Source organism: Bos taurus, chromosome 1, assembly GCF_002263795.3.
Source record: "Bos taurus isolate L1 Dominette 01449 registration number 42190680 breed Hereford chromosome 1, ARS-UCD2.0, whole genome shotgun sequence".
Lineage (NCBI taxonomy): Eukaryota > Metazoa > Chordata > Mammalia > Artiodactyla > Bovidae > Bos > Bos taurus.
In genome coordinates this window covers 57,626,973-57,645,999 of record NC_037328.1, presented here as the reverse complement: position 1 = coordinate 57,645,999, position 19,027 = coordinate 57,626,973, and the positions used below count along the sequence as shown (strand labels likewise).

At 38.7% G+C, this 19,027-nt stretch overlaps 1 protein-coding gene and 1 pseudogene across 3 annotated transcripts in view; one reads left to right on the top strand and one right to left on the bottom strand.

Moving 5' to 3' along the window:
• LOC516008 (CD200 receptor 1-like) overlaps positions 1–19,027 on the top strand; it is a 63,520-nt gene that overhangs the window by 35,109 nt on the left and 9,384 nt on the right. Inside the window, exons 6-9 of one of the 3 annotated variants that reach the window (XM_024987684.2) lie at positions 3,287–3,392; positions 3,940–3,985; positions 5,172–5,274; positions 6,798–7,369. In XM_024987684.2, coding sequence (XP_024843452.1) covers positions 3,287–3,392; positions 3,940–3,985; positions 5,172–5,274; positions 6,798–6,805 — 263 coding nt within the window. In that variant the 3' untranslated portion in view covers positions 6,806–7,369. Of the gene's footprint in view, positions 1–3,286; positions 3,393–3,939; positions 3,986–5,171; positions 6,237–6,797; positions 7,370–19,027 lie in introns of those variants that run through there. The other 2 variants (XM_024987554.2, NM_001099374.2) reach the window with 2 other exon arrangements.
• On the bottom strand, positions 16,211–16,970 carry LOC104970849 (putative teratocarcinoma-derived growth factor 3; annotated as a pseudogene).

The window sequence follows — 19,027 nt, the reverse complement described above, 5'->3', positions numbered from 1 at the left end:
TCAGTTGTGTAGAGCAGTTTTCAGGATTTCAGTTGCCCTACGAGGGACTGAACCTGGGCCATGACAGTGAAAGCCAGAATCCTAACCACTAGGCTACCAGGGAACTCCCAATTTATTCTTCCTTTAATGTTCTCTTCTGTACTAATAAATTGACTTGTATAGTGTACTTTTACACAAATACTTAAATGGTTTTAATAGAAGGATAAAGGGTAATTTTAAACAACTAATTATAATTTTATTAGAAGAATAAGGTTGCTCATAAATTACCTTCATGAATTTTCAGTCTGGTAGAGTTTTCTCCTCACGGTTTTCCCAATGAAGTTTCTTTAATGTCTTATAATAACATCTATGATTCAGTTCATTACAGTTTAGTTTCTCTGCTCTCTGCACCCATTCTACTCTAATTTCTTGTTATAAAAATATTGTTCTAATCAGCCTAACTCATATAGTTTAAAATCTGTGTTGTCTATCATGTGTAGACAAGTATATCATGTAAAATGTTAGTCCTCTCTGATTCTCCATCCCCCCTGCTCCATTATAAACAACTCTCCAGAGACAAGTACTTTCAGATCTTAAAGTGTTTCTTCTAGTATTTGACTCAGTTTTTATTAACAACATGGTTATGTTGCTATTTCTTAATATAGCTAATTTAAACCTAGTGTACATGTGTGCGTGCTAAGTCATTTCAGTTGTGTTGACTCTGTGCAACCCTATGGACTATTAGCCCCTCAGCTCCTCTGTCCACGGGATTCTTCAGGCAAGAATGCTGGAGTGGGTTGCCATGGCATGTTCTCCTCCAGGGAATCTTCCCAACCCAGAGATCGAACCCGTGTCTCTTATGTCTCCTACACTGGCAGGCAGTTTCTTTACATCTGAGCTACCAGGGGAGGTCTTTTCTCTGAGGCTATTCAGACTCTGTAGAAAACCTCTCCAATCTCTTACCTTGGAGAAATAATCCTGACTATCTGAGAGTGTTCTGAGAGAAGGGAGGAGAGGGGTGTGTGTAAGTGTGTGTGTGTGTGTGACTATTCAGAACTCAAACTTTCCTTTAAAGACACTTCATCTCCACCCTACATTATATCTGAATCTTTGACTCTGGAATTTCTCCAGTTCATCTTCTTTGGGCCAAACTTCCCATTTTCTGCTGGTTGGGGAAGTGTGGTGACCTGGTTGAGTGGGGTGGGAGGAGAGTTGGCAGCCTATCTGTTCTTCATACAGAACTTTAAGGAAGCTTCCAACTTTTAGCTCCACACTTCACTCCTGACATTCCCCTTTCTCCATATCTTTTCCTCCCTATTCTAGAGCCTTCTTGGATTCACTAAGGTTTATACTTATTTCACGCTGAATTATTGGCCATTCTTCCATTCATCTTTCATGTTAAAACAAGTTGAAATCTTTCATCTGCTCTTATCTTCATCCATAATCTCTTTGTCTTTGCAAGTCTATACTTAAAAAAAAATTCTGCACTCGGGGCTGGTGCACTGGGATGACTCTGATGGATGGGATGGGGAGGGAGGTGGGAGGGGGTTTCAGGATGGGGGACAGAGGTACACCCATGGCTGATTCATGTCAATGTATGGCAAAAACCACTACAATATTGTAAAGTAATTAGCCTGCAATTAAAATAAATTAATTAATTAAAAAAATTATCTACTGATATTTTAGTGTTAAGAAAGGAGAAGAGGAAAGTGTTGGGTTTAAAGCATGATTTTCTAAAGTCCATTCTTATAGTTTGTGTATATATATATATATATATATATATATATATATATATATATATAGTTTGGCAGTGTTTACTGAGAAGAGTAATGCTCCCGGTTATGTATGAAGTCCGACCACTCCGTATTACAATATGACATCATATTTATAGAATCTCAGAATTGGAGCGAGTCTCTAGTCCAGTCCCACCCAATGCAGGTATGTCTCCCACACAGGGTGGACCTTTACCTCTGCTAGTACACTTCCAACAAAAGACAGCTCATTAGTTTGAAAGAGAGGGCTTCAAAACACTATTGTAGTTTTTAACTGTAAAACAAAAATTTTCTTCTTTAAATAAAAATCCAGTGTTTAAAAACAAAGTATTGAAAGAAGGTGGATTGCAGCCTCCACTTACCTCTCTCTCTGTCCCAGCCACATTCACGCAACTTCAGGAGCACAGTCTTAAAACCTCTCAGAGTCGGCCAGGTCCTTTGCTGACTTCTCCTCTTGTCAGATTGAGCTTATATTTCTACCAGCAGTTAGTGAATAGTTTAAAGTTGCTGACATGCATTCAGTTCAGTTTCAATGCCTTGGAATAGAGGTGACTTCAGAATTAGGGTTATTTTTCCAAATACTTTTCTTACAATTCCCTGTTCATTTCTGAATATTGGAGAAGACCAATATTCTGTTACTGTAACAGAGAGATCTAAATTTCACATCTCTCCTATAGGAATTCACTAAATGAATCCTTAAGGCAACAAAATCCTGATCCAAGATAATGTCTGCTAAAAACTCAAGTGTCTGAAATGATAAAGCAATTTTATTATAACAATTATTTGAACTATTAATGGGGCAAAAGTTTTAAAAATTAAATCACAGAAATAAATTTCATGTACTATAAGACATTCTTGTAGATGTAAATATATATACGTATAATTTTAAAGTAGACTTTTATTTTTTAAATAGAATGATAGCAATATTGAATAGGAAGTACAGAGAGTTCCAATAAAACCCTTGTCCCTACACATGCATGGTCTTTCTATCTATCTATTGATCATCCCCCACACTGCAGCGGTACATTTGTTATCATCAATGACCCTATCTTAATGTACTATTACCACTCAAAGTCCATAGTTTACATTAAGATTCACTCTAGGTACATGTTCTATGAATTTTGAGAAATGCATAAATGACATACATTCACCATTGTTGTATGGTATAGAGTAGTTTCATTGCCATAAAATCCTCTATGCTCCACCTATTCATGCCTCCATCCATCCTAACCTTTAACAATCCCTGATTGTCTTACTCCATAGTTTTGCCTTTTCCAGAATGTCATGGTTGGAATCATGCAGCATTTAGCCTTTTCAGACTGGCTCTTTTCATTTAGTAATATGCTTTTAATAGTCCTACATGATTTCATGGCTTCATAGCTCATTGCTTTTTACTGCTGAATAATGTTAAATTATTTTATTATGCCAGGGAAGCCTAGCATGCTGCTGTCCATGGGGTCACAAAGCCCATACATGGCTGAGTGACTGAACTGAACTGAGTGTTAAATTATATATTCTTGTGTCTATATTTACAGGTGCTGAAATACCAGCACACTTAAAAAATTTATATATCACTGCCCCTATTTTTATTATCTTGATCGTCGTGGGATCCATTTGGCTTTTGAAAATCAGTGGCTGCAGGTACTGACTGATGCCTTCTCTTCTCCAGCTTTATTGGGTTAAAAAGAAGTCAGAAATATGGAATTAACTAGGTAAAATTAAGATTTTAACATCAATTCTCCCATAATCAAGAAGTATACCCTGAAAATAAAATATATGGTCTACTCTGAATGACATGGGGGATTTTTCTAGGTTATTTAGATATGCAAGCATAGTGAATTAGGCTGTCTGGGGCAGGATCTTGGGAAAGACAGTGCCTGCTATTTTGTATTAGGGAAAAGAATTACAATAATTAATTTCATATACCAAAGATGAGGTGTTGCATATATTCCATTACACAAGGTTCTTTGCATAATTTTACTTATCTTTCCAAAATTCAGAATTATCTTATTTGGATGTGTTAACTGCAAGCAGCATTCTTTACTCATATCTGATAGTTCATTTCTGACTTATTATAGTTTCTATCAAAATGAACCATAATTGTCAACAGCATACTCTTTTGTTTTCTCATTTTCAATCTGAATAATCATGGTTTGATATTTATTCTAGCTTATTTTTATTTTTGCAGAAAATGTAAATTGAAAAAAACAGAGCATACTCCAGTTGTTCAGGAGGTAAGATTAAAAAGAATATTTGCAAACTTTTAAGCCATGTAGTCTGAAAATCTAGTCAGTTAGTTCAGTTTAGTCACTCAGTTGTGTCCGACTCTCTGTGACCCCATGAACCGCAGCACGCCAGGCCTCCCTGTCCATCACCAACTCCCAGAGTCCACCCAAACATATGTCCATTGAGTCAGTGATGCCATCCAACCATCTCACCCTCTGTCGTCCCCTTCTCCTCCTGCCCTCCATCTTTCCCAGCATCTAGTCATATAATTTGTAATTTGCATCAATATTAGTATTTTAATTAAAAAGAAAAAAATTCTAATTCTACAATACTGTCAGATGTACTTATTTTGTTAATTATCCACCAAGCACTATTTAAACACACCCCAAATCCATATTTTTAAGAACTGCATCCTACAAAAGACATCATGTTAGCCTCGTTTGGACTGTAATCTTTGGAGAAATTGAGTTAGTATTTCTTCCTCCTTTAAACCATCTCTAATTCTTGATTTCCTTTTTTCAATACCATCATCATTTCTGTCTTACCTAAAGTGAAAATGAAAGTCACTTAGTCGTGTCCCACTCTTTGAGACCCCATGGACTATACAGCCCATGAACTTCTCCAGGCCAGAATACTGGAGTGGGTAGCCTTTCCCTTCTCCAGGGGATCTTTCCAACCCAGGGATCAAACTCAGGTCTCCCTCATTGCAGGCGATTCTTTACCTGCTAAGCCGCAAGGGAGGCCCAAGAATACTAGACTGGGTAGCCTATCCCCTCTTTAGCGGATCTTCCTGACCCAGGAATCGAACCAGGGTCTCCTGCATTGCAGGTGGATTGTTTACCAACTGAGCTATCAGGGAAGCCCTTTTTACCTAAGTTTAATACCTATCCAGCTCTAGAACCTACTATAACAAGTAGTTTATTAAATCTTTGACACTCTCTTCTGAAATACTCCTCACGTCACTTCACTCTTCTACATTCCTACTTTCAGGCAACTGTTATCATCTGACACTGAGACATAAATAATCAAAAATTTTTTGATAGTATATTAGAAAAGTCTTGCTTTTATGTTCATGCAGACTCAGAGACCACTATTGGTAGACACTAAAGTTGTGAGCACTTGTTAGAAAAGCACAGGTCGTTAGGATTTCTGTTGTTTTTTTTTAATTGAATTTAACGTTGGGTTATATCTTAGGATGAAATGGAGCCCTATGCCAGCTACACAGAGAAGAACAATCCACTTTATGATATTACAAACAGGGTGAAGACGTCTCAGGTGTTACAAAGTGAAGTTGATGGTATGAATCTCCATACTATTTATGTTCCTAGAGTGTAGCACCAGGACAAATGAATCAAGATGCAGTTACAGATACTGTTCTTATTTTCTTAGAGTTCTGGAATGAAAAGCCTATTTTGAAACTAGCTTTTCAAAGATTCTTAGAAGACAGAGACATTATAGAGGATTTGCATTTATATCTTTATACAGTTGAACTTTTAGAATTTTAGCTGTTACTGGCTAGTTCTTTAAACTGATATTATTACAAAGAAAGTACACGCTCCTGATAAATATTAAAATTGTTCAGTACGGTAGATGATGAAAATTGAGTTACCTCAAATAACTTCACAGAAAGAATAATTACGAAAAGTTTTATGTAATATTTGAGGAAATTTCTATGTGCACATGTCATACCTGTAGGTGCGTTGTATATGTATACACTTATATGTCCACTTACATATTCATACACGTATATCCTTGTCAAGACAGAAATAGAAACATAGCATAATTTGTTCTGTACTTATAGAAAGTTAATAATATAGTATATCTTAAAGATCTTTTGTATCAACACAAGCAGAGCTACCTCATTCTTCTTAATGGTTACATATAATTCCATTGTATGTAATGGAATTGAATTTAATTAACCCTGTGGTGGACATTTCGATTGTTTTGTTTTGCTATTATAAACAATACTACATAGAATATTTCTTGTGGATTTATCTCTTTGAATGTGTTTGAACATATTTGTAAGATAATTTCCTTGAGTGAAATTGCGAGGTTAAAAGTTTTGAGCATCGTTATTATTGACTGATATGTCAATATTATTGACTGCTATGTCAAATTGTATCAATTTATATTCTCTCCAATCCTGTTTGAAGGTGCCTTTTCTATTATTTCAATATCTGTTAATTGTCAACCTTCTGTTAGCAAATATAGGATTATAATAAGAATTTCACTATTTAATAAAACTGAATTTATATTTTCCTTCCGTGTGTGCATGTGTGCATATGTGTGTGAGAGAGAGAGAGGAAGAACACACATGAGGACATTAGCTTCTTCTGAACTTATTAAATCTCTAGAGCAGTATTGCTATCTAATACCTAATAATGTGATCAATTGGAGAAGTGTGTTTTTATGGTATACATTTTATTGTGATACATTTATCAAATAACAAATGTTGATTGACTATATAATCAGTTAAATATGCATTCTTGAGGACTTGGGATATTTACTAAGTATGATCTTATATGCTAAAGGAATAACCATGGGATGACATGACCCTTTCCTCTATTTTTCTAAGGAATAAAATATTGGGAATATATTAATAATTTTTAATATATGAAAAATATATTTCATTATGAAAAATAAATCTGTTTACTTCATAGCAGGAAAAACGATACTGAAAATTAAATTTTTTCAGTTTTTGAAATTTAATTTTCAGTATCATTTTTCCTGCTATGAAGTAAACAGATTTATTTTTCATAATGAAATATATTTTTCATATATTAAAAATTATTAATATATTCCCAATATTTTATTCCTTAGAAAAATAGAGGAAAAACTGGAAATAGAGCTGCCTTATGACCCAGCAATCCCACTTCTGGGCATACACACTGAGGAAACCAGAATTGAAAGAGACATGTGTACCCCAATGTTCATCGCAGCACTGTTTATAATAGCCAGGACATGGAAGTAACCTAGATGTCCATCAGCAGTTGAATGGATAAGAAAGCTGTGGTACATATACATAATGGAGTATTACTCAGCCATTAAAAAGAATACATTTGAATCAGTTCTAATGAGGTGGATGAAACTGGAGCCTATTATACAGAGTGAAGTAAGCCAGAAAGAAAAACACCAATACAGTATACTAATGCATATATATGGAATTTAGAAAGATGGTAACAATAAACTTGTATATGAGACAGCAAAAGAGACACTGATGTATAGAACAGTCTTTTGGACTCTGTGGGAGAGGGAGAGGATGGGATGATTTGGGAGAATGGCATTGAAACATGTATAATATCATGTGTGAAACAGGTCGCCAGTCCAGGTTCCATGCACGATGCTGGATGCTTGGGGCTGGTGCGCTGGGACGACCCGGGGGTATGGTGTGGGGAGCGGGGGGGAGGAGGGCTCGGGATGGGGAGCACATGTGTGCCTGTGGCAGATTCATTTTGGTGTGTGGCAGAACCAACACAATATTGTAAAGTTAAAAAGAATAAAATAAACATGATTTAGTTAGAAAGCTACTATGTCATGTCATGCCACAAGCATTATTGAACTATGTAAGAAGGTTTTACATATTCATTTTCTCTGCGTTATAGTTAAAAATCTATGTGTTTTTTCGTAATCTGAGGAAGTAGCTGGCATAGGGCCTGGACTCAGTAAGAAAGTCATTGGCTTTCTTACTTCTTTTATAGAATTACGAACTTTGCTTAAAACATGACTCTCATACCTTAAAAAAGGTTTGTTTTTTTTTTTTCAAAAAAATTTTTTTTCTGTGGAACCATATTATATAAAACAGAGATAAGTATAAAGCCTTTTAGCCAAAGGAGTAGCCAGAGGTCCTGAACTTGTGACTTCTCAGTTCCTCAACCCTGCAGTGACCCCTGTGGGACCTTCCCCTTCTATGGGACATAGTTTGGAAACTAACAGTTATGTGTTAATCCTTCTCACTAAACACCTGTAGAATAAAAATTTGCTGGTACAGTACCATACCATACTGTCTTGATAACTGTGGCTTTGTAGTAGAGCCTGAAGTCAGGTAGGTTGATTCCTCCAGTTCCATTCTTCTTTCTCAAGATAGCTTTGGCTATTCGAGGTTTTTTGTATTTCCATACAAATTGTGAAATTATTTGTTCTAGCTCTGTGAAGGATACCGTTGGTAGCTTGATAGGGATTGCATTGAATCTATAAATGCCCAGAGATAAATCCACGCACATATGGACACCTTATCTTTGACAAAGGAGGCAAGAATATACAATGGATTAAAGACAATCTCTTTAACAAGTGGTGCTGGGAAATCTGGTCAACCACTTGTAAAAGAATGAAACTAGAACACTTTCTAACACCATACATAAAAATAAACTCAAAATGGATTAAAGATCTCAACGTAAGACCAGAAACTATAAAACTCCTAGAGGAGAACATAGGCAAAACACTCTCTGACATACATCACAGCAGGATCCTCTATGACCCACCTCCCAGAATACTGGAAATAAAAGAAAAAATAAACAAATGGGACCTAATTAACCTTAAAAGCTTCTGCACATCAAAGGAAACTATTAGCAAGGTGAAAAGGCAGCCTTCAGAATGGGAGAAAATAATAGCAAATGAAGCAACTGACAAACAACTAATCTCAAAAATATACAAGCAACTCCTACAGCTCAACTCCAGAAAAATAAATGACCCAATCAAAAAATGGGCCAAAGAACTAAATAGACATTTCTCCAAAGAAGACATACAGATGGCTAACAAACACGTGAAAAGATGCTCAACATCACTCATTATCAGAGAAATGCAAATCAAAACCACTATGAGGTACCATTTCACGCCAGTCAGAATGGCTGCGATCCAAAAGTCTACAAGCAATAAATGCTGGAGAGGGTGTGGAGAAAAGGGAACCCTCTTACACTGTTGGTGGGAATGCAAACTAGTACAGCCACTATGGAGAACAGTGTGGAGATTCCTTAAAAAACTGGAAATAGAACTGCCTTATGATCCAGCAATCCCACTGCTGGGCATACACACTGAGGAAACCAGAATGGAAAGAGACACGTGTACCCCAATGTTCATCGCAGCACTGTTTATAATAGCCAGGACATGGAAGCAACCTAGATGTCCATCAGCAGATGAATGGATAAGAAAGCAGTGGTACATATACACAGTGGAGTATTACTCAGCCATTAAAAAGAATACATTTGAATCAGTTCTAATGAGGTGGATGAAACTGGAGCCTATTATACAGAGTGAAGTAAGCCAGAAAGAAAAACACCAATACAGTATACTAACGCATATATATGGAATTTAGAAAGATGGTAACAATAACCCTGTGTACGAGACAGCAAAAGAGACACTGATGTATAGAACAGTCTTATGGACTCTGTGGGAGAGGGAGAGGGTGGGAAGATTTGGGAGAATGGCATTGAAACATGTATGATACCATGTATGAAATGAGTCGCCAGTCCAGGTTCGATGCACAATACTGGATGCTTGGGGCTGGTGCACTGGGAGGACCCAGAGGGATGGTATGGGGAGGGAGGAGGGAGGAGGATTCAGGATGGGGAACACATGTATACCTGTGGCAGATTCATTTCAATATTTGGCAAAACTAATACCATTTTGTAAAGTTTAAAAATAAAATAAAATAAAATAAATTTGCTGGTACATTGAAAAAAAATTAAATTTTTTAACATGGTAGAAATTAAAACAAAATCCATTCATGCTTTAATTGTGCCATTAGAAACATTTGACAGCTATTTTGTTTTACTAATATGTTTGTCTCCCTGAAGATATTTTGGTTACTCTAAACTTTATCCTTAAAATGATTGTTAATTTATTTTGGATATAAAACTACTATAGTGGCTCTTGACGTGATATTTTAACCAAACCATTTTGATGAGGTCAAGAAAACAGTCCATTAAGTTTCTGCATATAAATATTACCAAGAAGTGTGCACAATAGACATTATAACCTTGTCTTGACATTTTCTTAATTCTTCATCCATCCCTTTATTGGGATGAGGTTCACTCTTAGGTTCAATATCTGTTTAAATATTTTACATTTTAACTTGATAATGTCAAAACAATCATGTCAAATAACATCATAGTGAAGGTGTCAAGATAATTTATAATGTCAAATTACACTTTTTAGGAAATAAATGTATTAAACTCTTCTACTACAGGGGTGTTAAACATAGTTGAAAATCAGAATTATGTGGGGAAATACAAAATAATAAAGATTCCCCAATTCCTCTCTAGATCTGCTGAACCAGAAAATCTAGTGATTGGACTTAGCGTGTCATGTTTTCCAAGAAGCAGAAGGTAATATGGAGTTCAGTTCAGTCGCTCAGTCGTGTCCGACTCTTTGCGACCCCATGAATTGCAGCACGCCAGGCCTCCCTGTCCATCACCATTTCCCGGAGTTCACTCAAACTCACGTCCATCGAGTCGGTGATGCCATCCAGCCATCTCATCCTCTGTCGTCCCCTTTTCCTCCTGCCCCCAATCCCTCCCAGCATCAGAGTCTTTTCCAATGAATCAACTCTTCGCATGAGGTGGCCAAAGTACTGGAGTTTCAGCTTTAGCATCATTCCTTCCAAAGAACACCCAGAGCTGATCTCCTTTAGAATGGACTGGTTGGATATCCTTGCAGTCCAAGGGACTCTCAAGAGTCTTCTCCAACACTACAGTTCAAAAGCATCAATCCTTTGGCACTCAGCCTTCTTCACAGTCCAACTCTCACATCCATACATGAATACTGGAAAAACCATAGCCTTGACTAGACGGACATTTGTTGGCAAAGTAATGTCTCTGCTTTTAAGATGCTGTCTAAGTTGGTCATAACTTTTATTCCAACAAGTAAGCATCTTTTAATTTCATGGCTGCAGCCACTATCTGCAGTGATTTTGGGGCCCCTAAAAATAAAGTCTGCCACTGTTTCCACTGTTTCTCCATCTCTTTGCCATGAAGTGATGGGACCAGTCAAGCAGGAGATGGCAAGAGTGAACGTTGACAGTCTAGGATTCAGCAAACTAAAATGGACTGGAATGGGTGAATTTAACTCAGATGACCATATTATCTACTACTATGGGCAAGAATTCATTAGAAGAAATGGAGTAGCCATCATAGTCAAAAAAAGAGTCCAAAATTCTGTACTTGGATGCAATCTCAAAAACGACAGAATGATCTCTGTTCATTTTCAAGGCAAATGATTCAATATCATGGTAATCCAAGTCTATGCCCCGACCAGTAATGCTGAAGAAGCTGAACAGTTCTATGAAGACATACAACACCTTTTAGAACTAACACCCAAAAAAGATGTCCTTTTCATTATACAGGACTGGAATGCAAAGTAGGAAGTCAAGAAACACCTGGAGTAACAGGCAAATTTGGCCTTGGAGTACAGAATGAAGCAGGGCAAAGGCTAATAGAGTTTTGCCAAGAGAAAGCACTGGTCATACCCAACATCCTCTTCCAACATAAGAGAAGACTACACGTGGACATCACCAGATGGCCAACACCTAAATCAGATTGATTATATTCTTTGCAGCCAAAGATGGAGAAGCTCTATACAGTCAGCTAAAATAAGACCGGGATTAACTGTGGCTCAGATCATGAATTCCTTATTGCCAAATTCAGACTTAAGTTGAAGAAAGTGGGGAAAACCAGTAGACCATTCAGGTATGACCTAAATCAAATCCCTTATGATCATACAGTGGAAGTGAGAAATAGATTTAAGGGGCTAGATCTGATAGACAGAGTGCCTGATGAACTATGGACGGAAGTTCGTGACACTGTACAGGAGACAGGGAGCAACAATCCCCAAGAAAAGCAAAAAGCCAAATGGCTGTCTGAGGAAGCCTTACAAATAGCTGTGGAAAAAAAGAGAAGTGAAAAGCAAAGGAGAAAAGGGAAGATATACCCATTTGAATGCAGAGTTCCAAAGAATAGCAAGGAGAGATAAGAAAGCCTTCCTCAACGATCAGTGCAAAGAAATAGAGGAAAACAATAGAATGGGAAAGACTAGAGATCTCTTCAAGGAAATTAGAGATACCAAGGGAACATTTCATGCAAAGAAGGGCTCAATAAAGGACAGAAATGGCATGGACCTAACAGAAGCAGAAGATATTAAGAAGAGGTGGCAAGAATACACAGAAGAACTGTACAAAAAAGATCTTCACGACCCAGATAATCATGATGGGACTGGATGCCATGATCTTCGTTTTCTGAATGTTGAGCTTAGGCCAACTTTTTCACTCTCCTCTTTCACTTTCATCAAGAGGCTCTTTAGTTCTTGTTCACTTTCTGCCATAAATGTGGTGTCATCTGCATATCTGAGGTTATTGATATTTCTCCCTGCAATCTTGATTCCAGCTTGTGCTTTCTCCAGCCCAGGGTTTCTCATGATGTACTCTGCATAGAAGTTAAATAAGCAGGGTGACAATATACAGCTTTGACGTACTCCTTTTCCTATTTGGAACCAGTCTGTTGTTCCATGTGCAGTTCTAACTGTTGCTTCCTGACCTGCATACAGATTTCTCAAGAGGCAGGTTGGGTGGTGTGGTATTCTCTTCTCTTTCAGAATTTTCCACAGTTTATTGTGATCCACACAGTCAAAGGCTTTGGCATAGTCAATAAAGCAGAAATAGATGTTTTTCTGGAACTCTTCTTGCTTTTTCGATGATCCAGCAGAAGCTGGAAATTTGATCTCTGGTTCCTCTGCCTTTTTTAAAGCCAGCTTGAACATCTGGAAGTTCACAGTTCACATATTATTGAAGCCTGGCTTGGAGAATTTTGAGCATTACTTTGCTAGCGTGTGAGATGAGTGCAATTGTGTGGTAGTTTGAGCATTCTTTGGCATTGCCTTTCTTTGGGATTGGAATGAAAACTGACCTTTTCCAGTCCTGTGGCCACTGCTGAGTTTTCCAAATTTGCTGGCATATTGAGTGCAGCACTTTCACAGCATCATCTTTCAGGATTTGAAAGAGCTCAACTGGAATTCCATCACCTCCACTAGCTTTGTTCATAGTGATGCTTCCTAAGGCCCACTTGACTTCACATTCCAGGATGTCTGGCTCTAGGTGAGTGATCACACCATCGTGATTGTCTGGGTCATGAAGATCTTTTTTTGTACAGTTCTTCTGTGTATTCTTGCCACCTCTTCTTAATATCTTCTGCTTTTTGTTAGGTCCATGCCATTTCTGTCCTTTATTGAGCCCTTCTTTGCATGAAATGTTCCCTTGGTATCTCTAATTTCCTTGAAGAGATCTCTAGTCTTTCCCATTCTATTGTTTTCCTCTATTTCTTTGCACTGATCGCTGAGGAAGGCTTTCTTATCTCTTCTTGCTATTCTTTGGAACTCTGCATTCAAATGGGTATATCTTTCCTTTTCTCCTTTGCTTTTTACTTCTCCTCTTTTCACAGCTATTTGTAAGGCTTCCTCAGACAGCCATTTGATTTTTGCTTTTCTTTTTCTTGGGGATGGTCTTGCTCCCTGTCTCCTGTACAGTGTCATGAACCTCTATCCATAGTTCATCAGGCACTCTGTCTATCAGATCTAGCCCCTTAAATCTGTTTCTCACTTCCACTGTATGATCATAAGGGATTTGATTTAGGTCATACCTGAATGGTCTAGTGGTTTTCCCCACTTTCTTCAACTTAAGTCTGAATTTGGCAACAAGGAGTTCATAATCTGAGCCACAGTTAACCCCGGTCTTGTTTTAGCTGACTGTATAGAGCTTCTCCATCTTTGGCTGCAAAGAATATAATCAATCTAATTTAGGTGTTGGCCATCTGGTGATGTCCACGTGTAGTCTTCTCTTATGTTGGAAGAGGGTGTTGGTTATCACTCTTGTGTTCTCTTGGCAAAACTCTATTAGCCTTTGCCCTGCTTCATTCAGAAAACTAAGATCATGGCATCCGGTCCCATCACTTCATGGCAAATAGATGGGGAAACGGTGGCTGACTTTATTTTTTTGAGCTCCAAAATCACTGCAGATGGTGATTGCAGCCATGAAATTAAAAGATGCTTACTCCTTGGAAAGAAAGTTATGACCAAGCTCAGTTCAGTTCAGTCGCTCAATCATGTTCAACTCTTTGCAACCCCATGAATCACAGCACGCCAGGCCTGCCTGTCCATCACCATCTCCCGGAGTTCACTCAAACTCACGTCCATCGAGTCGGTGATGCCATCCAGCCATCTCATCCTCTGTCGTCCCCTTCTCCTCCTGCCCCCAATCCCTACCAGCTTCAGAGTCTTTTCCAATGAGTCAATTCTTTGCATGAGGTGGCCAAAGTACTGGAGTTTCAGTGCTAGAATCATTCCTTCCAAAGAACACCCAGAGCTGATCTCCTTTAGAATGGACTGGTTGGATCTCCTTGCAGTCCAAGGGACTTTAGACAGCATATTAAAAATCAGAGACATTACTTTGTCAACAAAGGTCTGTGTAGTCAAGGCTATGGTTTTTCCAGTAGTCATATATGGATGTGAGAGTTGGACTATAAAGAAAGCTGAGTGCCGAAGAATTGATGCTTTGAACTGTGGTTTTGGAGAAGATTCTTGAGAGTCCCTTGGACTGCAAGGAGAGCCAATCAGTCCATCCTAAAGAAGATCAGTCTTGGGTGTTCATTCGAAGGACTGATTATGAAGCTGAAACTCCAGTACTGTGGCCATCTGATGTGAAGAGCTGACTTGTTTGAAAAGACCCTGATGGCTGGGAAAGATTGAGGGCAGGAGGAGAAGGGGATGACAAAGGATGTGATGGCTGGATGGCATCACCAACTCAATGGACATGCATTTGGGTAGACTCCTGCGCTTGGTGATGGACAGGGAGGCCTGGCGTGCTGCATTTCATGTGGTTCAAAGCGTCTGACACGACTGAGTGAATGAACTGAACTGAACTGCTTCATTCTGTACTCCAAGGCCAAATTTGCCTGTTCCTCCAGGTATTTCTTCCTGCTTTTGCATTCTAGTCCACTATACTGAAAAGGATATCTTTTTTGGGTATTAATTCTATAAGGTCTTGTAGGTCTTCCTAGAACCGTTCAACTTCAGTGTCTTCAGCATTACTTGGGGCATAGACTTGGATTACTGTGATATTGAACGGTTTGCCTTGAAAATGAACAGAGATCATTCTGTCATTTTTGAGACTGCACCCAAGTACTACATTTTGGACTCTTGTTGACGATGATGGCTACTCTGTTTCTTCTAAGGGATTCTTGGCCACACTAGTAGATATAATGTTCATCTGAGTTAAATTCACCTATTTCAGTCCATTTTAGTTTGCTCATTCCTAAAATGTTTACGTTCACTCTTGCTATCTCCTGTTTGACCACTTCCGATTTGCCTTGATTCATGGACCTAACATTCCAGGTTCCTATGCAATATTGCTGTTTACAGCATTGGACCTTGCTTCCGTAAAAATGAAAAGGCAACTTATAAAATGGAAGAAAATATTTGCAAACCATATTTATAAGATGTCAATATATGAAATATAAATAAAGAATTCATCCAACCCAACAGCAAAAACAAAGCAAAGCCAACTACTTCAATTTAAAAGTGGACATAGGACTTGAGTAGACATATTTCCAAAGACATAAAACTGACCAGATAGAATTTTTTTCAAGGAGACTTTATTCTCTACAAATCTTTGAGAGAACAGGTGTTCTTGTCTTATACAGCTTCCTATAGATGATAGAAACTTGCCCTTCAACTTTGCTTTTTGACTTGCTTCTCAGTACCCATCTAATCAACTAAGTAATCCATTTATTTTCTCAACTCTCTCTCATTTGCTCTCCGTTTTCTACCTAGTCTCCCAGGGACACATGTACACTTCTATTACTCCAGCATCCTGTCTCTCACCTCTTAAAACTGCTCCTTCTCTTCTCCTTTGCTCCCATTACAGATTTTCTTTCCTTTCCAAGATATTGCTTTAATTAATTTGTTCAACTCTATTCACTGCTTTATACTCAGTTTCACACTGGGAGTAACCCTTAATAATCTGAAGATAGAATTCAATTGTTTAAAGGAAACTCTTTATAAACCCTTGCTAGAAATACATGTATCAGAAACACAGAAGTTCGGCATAATATATGGCTTACTTTTTTAAAGTAGTTTTCTGGAGAGGGCAGGGCAGAGGAAAGTAGCTGGTACTTTAAGGAAATGTTAGAGACCATAGGGAAATGTATTCACTCTTTCAAGACAACTAACGAATGAATCATTGTCTCTCAGTTGGGTCATTGGAGGGACAGCCTCTTCAGGTCATGAAATTTGCATGACAAATGTTGATTGCAAATGTGGGTTAATAACTGTATAGCAAGGAAGATTCCAGGTAGCAGAAAAGCACATGCAGACAATGTTAATTCTGGAGTTCCAGCAGTGATGAGGTGTTCATCACAGCTGGGTAGGAATCACTGAGGAATGCAGCGAAACTGGCCATGCCAGCATTTACACATGGAACACTTCATGGCAACCAGGTGTCATGGGGCATAGACCCACACACTTCCCATAGTGCATGTCAAGCTCACAGTTCTCTCCACAGAGGGAGGATAGGTACAAAAGGACCCCAGAATGCAGGTTCCCCCATTCAGGCAGCAGGTTCTGTTTAGCCCCTTACTGTTCTGGATTCCCATGGATGATATAAACTGGGAAGGCCAATGATGAACCATTATCTCTGAAGGGCTGGTCTCCCTGTACTGGATGGGTAAGTTTACAGTGGCTCAATCCAGCAACTAATCCCAGTTCAAATGCTTTGGAAAAGGCCACGATCAAAATCACACTGGAAGAGATGTGCTCCATCTTCCTTTGGTCCATGGCCCACAGATCAGTGCTAATAAATGTTTTGACTATAATCTTCAGGGAGATTCTCCTTCCTCAGCCATACTTGACTTTCAATTTTTTTTAATTGAAACTTTTAGTGAGATAATTATAGATTCACATCCAGGTGAAAGAAATAACACAGAGATCTCGTGCACCATTCCCGGTTTGCCCTAATGATAACATTATGCTAAATAATAGTATAATATCACAACCAGAGGACTTCCCAGGTGGCGCAGTGGTAAAGCATCCATCTGCCAATGCAGGAGACATGAGAGACGCAGATTTGAGCCCTGGGTCTGGAAGATCCCTTGGAGTAGGAAATGGCGACCCACTCCAGTATTCTTGCCTGGAAAATTCCAAAGATAGAGAAGCCTGGTGGACTGTAGTCCATGAAGTTGCGAAGAATTGGACATGACTGAGCACACACTCACAACCAGAATAGTGACAGTAATAAATTTAATTCACCAATTAAAAAATCCAAACTTTTATCTTTAGATGTATTGAGGAATGATCTATCTGGTGACAAGAATCTGAACCCAATGCTTTTTTTCTACAAGAAATTTTCATTAATTGTTTCTTTGGATAATCAAACAAACCCAAAGGAAAGAATTACTGTCTGTTTAAGTAGATGTAAGGACAATTTATCAGAGAAGGCAATGGCACCCACTCCAGTACTCTTGCCTGGAGAATCCCAGGGACGGGGGAGCCTGGTGAGCTGCCGTCTATGGGGTCGCATAGAGTCGGACATTACTGAAGTGACTTAGCAGCAGCAGAAGTAGCAAGGAGAATTTATAAGCAGAAACTTATGCCCCTCAGTCTTCACTGACCCCTTTCACATAGAAAACCCATGTTAACACTGCAGTGAATCTGTAGATTGCTTCTCCCACCCCACCACCCTCTATTTTGTGGCAGAAGGCACCGTATTCTAAAATGTTTTAACCAGAAACAAACAGAATAAAGAAGGAAAAAGAAATATAGCAGAAATTATGAAGGAGAAGAGGGTAACATCATCTGCAGGGTGTGAACGTGCGAGGGTGAGTGTGCAGGCAGGTCGGGCAGAGGCAATGAGGACCTGGCCTGGCTACAAAATATCTGAGCTTGTGGAGTGGGCAGAGGTGTCCCTGTCAGGGATGGCACAGCACTAAGGCCATGTTCAGAAAAGAGCAGTGGGGCAGCTGTGGCTGGAGCCAGGTTGGAAGTGCCTGAGAAACGTCAGGTGCAGCATTATCATGGCACCTGGTCCCCTCCCTATCTGTGGAAGTGCGGGGCTTGTGCATAGGATATGCTGGATGGATCAGAGTAAAATTGCACCAGCTGGGCTTTAATTCCGGATTGCAGACTGGTCCCTAACCCCAGCCCAAGTTTGGCAGGGGGTCATATGAGTGGAGAATTATTAGTATTATGGTCTTTATGAGCGTTTTAAATACTCTGTGTTTTTTGTATTAAAGTGTATACTTCTAGAATGAGAGATCATGTTTGGCTTCTGTCACAAACCACGCAACAAATTACCAAACACACACACACACACACACATGACACAATGCAAGGGAAGGAAAACTATCCACGAAAAGATCATCGTGTCTATCCTGGTTGTACAGCTCTGTCATTGATCAAATTAGGATAAGTTACTTCTCTACTTCCCCATTTATAAAAATGAATATACTGATGCATGTTTCATAAGAATCATTTAAACAGTATCTGGGATATAACTCCATTGATTACAATTAGATCTGAATAGTGGGTCAAATGCATATGTTTCTCTGGAGAGAAATAAATGTATATAAGCACAAATCAGGAAGTTCAGTCATTATCACCTAACTCACCAAAGAGGAAATGCTTCCTCTTAAGTTTCTCGTGAGCTGCAAACACAGTGGAGTTAAGAGAGCAGGGGATTTCTCATTAGTGCTTATGTGGGAGATCAGGAGAAGAAAAAGACTACAGCTAGGTATATGGAAGGAAAAGAGAGAGGTAAGGATAGGAAGAAGAAGAAGGGAACTCCCTTCAGAAAATGTCTTCAGCTTTTGGGATACTTTTCACAATTTTTCTCCCTTTCACAGCTGGTGAGTCTGTTGGGAGTGGTGGTGGGGAAGGGCAAAAGGTACTGGAGTGAAATAGAGGAAACCATGTTGAGAAAGATACTTTAGATTGTTTTCCACCAAAATTTTTATGTCTTTTAAAACTCTCAATTTCATTCTTCTCTTTCTAGTTTCCTTGGGTAACAATTTTAGAACAGT